This window comes from Wasmannia auropunctata, unplaced genomic scaffold, assembly GCF_000956235.1.
Source record: "Wasmannia auropunctata unplaced genomic scaffold, wasmannia.A_1.0 LD272976.1, whole genome shotgun sequence".
In the NCBI taxonomy this organism is placed as follows: domain Eukaryota; kingdom Metazoa; phylum Arthropoda; class Insecta; order Hymenoptera; family Formicidae; genus Wasmannia; species Wasmannia auropunctata.
Window position 1 is genome coordinate 1 of NW_012089914.1, and position 1,187 is coordinate 1,187.

General features: G+C 38.9%; 1 protein-coding gene across 1 annotated transcript; it reads right to left on the reverse strand.

Moving 5' to 3' along the window:
* Positions 1 to 191: 191 nt before the first annotated feature.
* LOC105462012 (sodium-coupled monocarboxylate transporter 1-like) lies at positions 192 to 1,180 on the reverse strand (the record flags this gene model as incomplete). Its single annotated transcript, XM_011708532.1, has 3 exons — positions 923 to 1,180; positions 495 to 713; positions 192 to 375 (listed from the first exon to the last, which is right to left on the reverse strand). Coding segments are annotated over exons 1-3 (543 nt in total), but the record flags the coding sequence as incomplete, so codon positions are not given.
* Positions 1,181 to 1,187: the final 7 nt, after the last annotated feature.

Below are 1,187 nucleotides of genomic sequence, written 5' to 3' on the forward strand. Positions count from 1 at the left end.
ATTTTTTTAAAATGCTTTTCGGGATCGCAATGTAACTTACAGCGCGATAAGAAAGAAAAAGATATCAAAATTTATAAAAAACTGGATCATGCAGGATCAAAATTATTAAAAATATTATAAGATATTATGAAATTTTATTAAGAATATATTCTTTGACTTTGCAAAAATCGTAAGCAAAATATATAAGCTACCTGTAAAACACTACCGAGACGCTCGACGACGAAGATCAGCGCGAAACTGAGAGTTCCAAAAAGTATGCTGATCCACCTGGCGTAAACGGCGCCTTTACTCACTGGCAAATCCATCTGGAAAAGCCCGCGAAGAATATCCTCGCAGGTTATCGCCGCCAATGAGTTCAGAGCACTTGCCACAGTTCTGAAAATACAATTCAAAATATTTCCAAATTCAATTCAATGAATTCATGAGCTTAGGCGAGAAGTAAATTTATTACTCATTGAATGTTATGTATTGTTTTTTTTAAACATTCTACGAACCCGAGAGACGCGGCGAAGATCCCAGCTACAAAGAATCCGGGCATTCCACGAAGGCCTCCCAAGAAATTCATCACGTACAGCGGAAGTATTTGATCCTGGCCATCTATATATCCGGCTGTCAAAGGATCGCAGTCTTTGTAAACGCTGTACAGCACCATTCCAGTCAAAAAGTTAACACTATAAATTAGAATCATGCCGAACGAAGACACCCACAACGCTCTGTAAAAAACGATAATTAATTAATAAACGGTAACTTGTTTTTAACAATATATAAATATAAATCTTTCAAATTCATTGTATTTCATTCACGCACTATAAAATAAGTAATGATGAATAAAATATTATTCGTGAGATTATAATTTAAAAATCGACTAACATTTTACTAAACGTATTTACAGACTTATCGCGTTAATGTCTCGGAAACTTACATCCTTACTTGCGAGATGCTTTCGACACTGAGATACTTTTGGACGGACGCCTGGTTGCTGCAGAACATGGTGGCCCAGTAAAAAGTACCACCGATCGCAACACTCCAAAAGCTGTGCCGCACCGTAGGACTAGGATCCATATTGAAAAATTCTATTCGGCCGGATTTCGCGTTTTCCTCCCAAACGTGCGCAATTCCGCCCGCCCAGAACAGCCCGTAGCCCAAGATGAGGAACAGCGAGCCGATAAGGACAGCGGCTTGGAAGG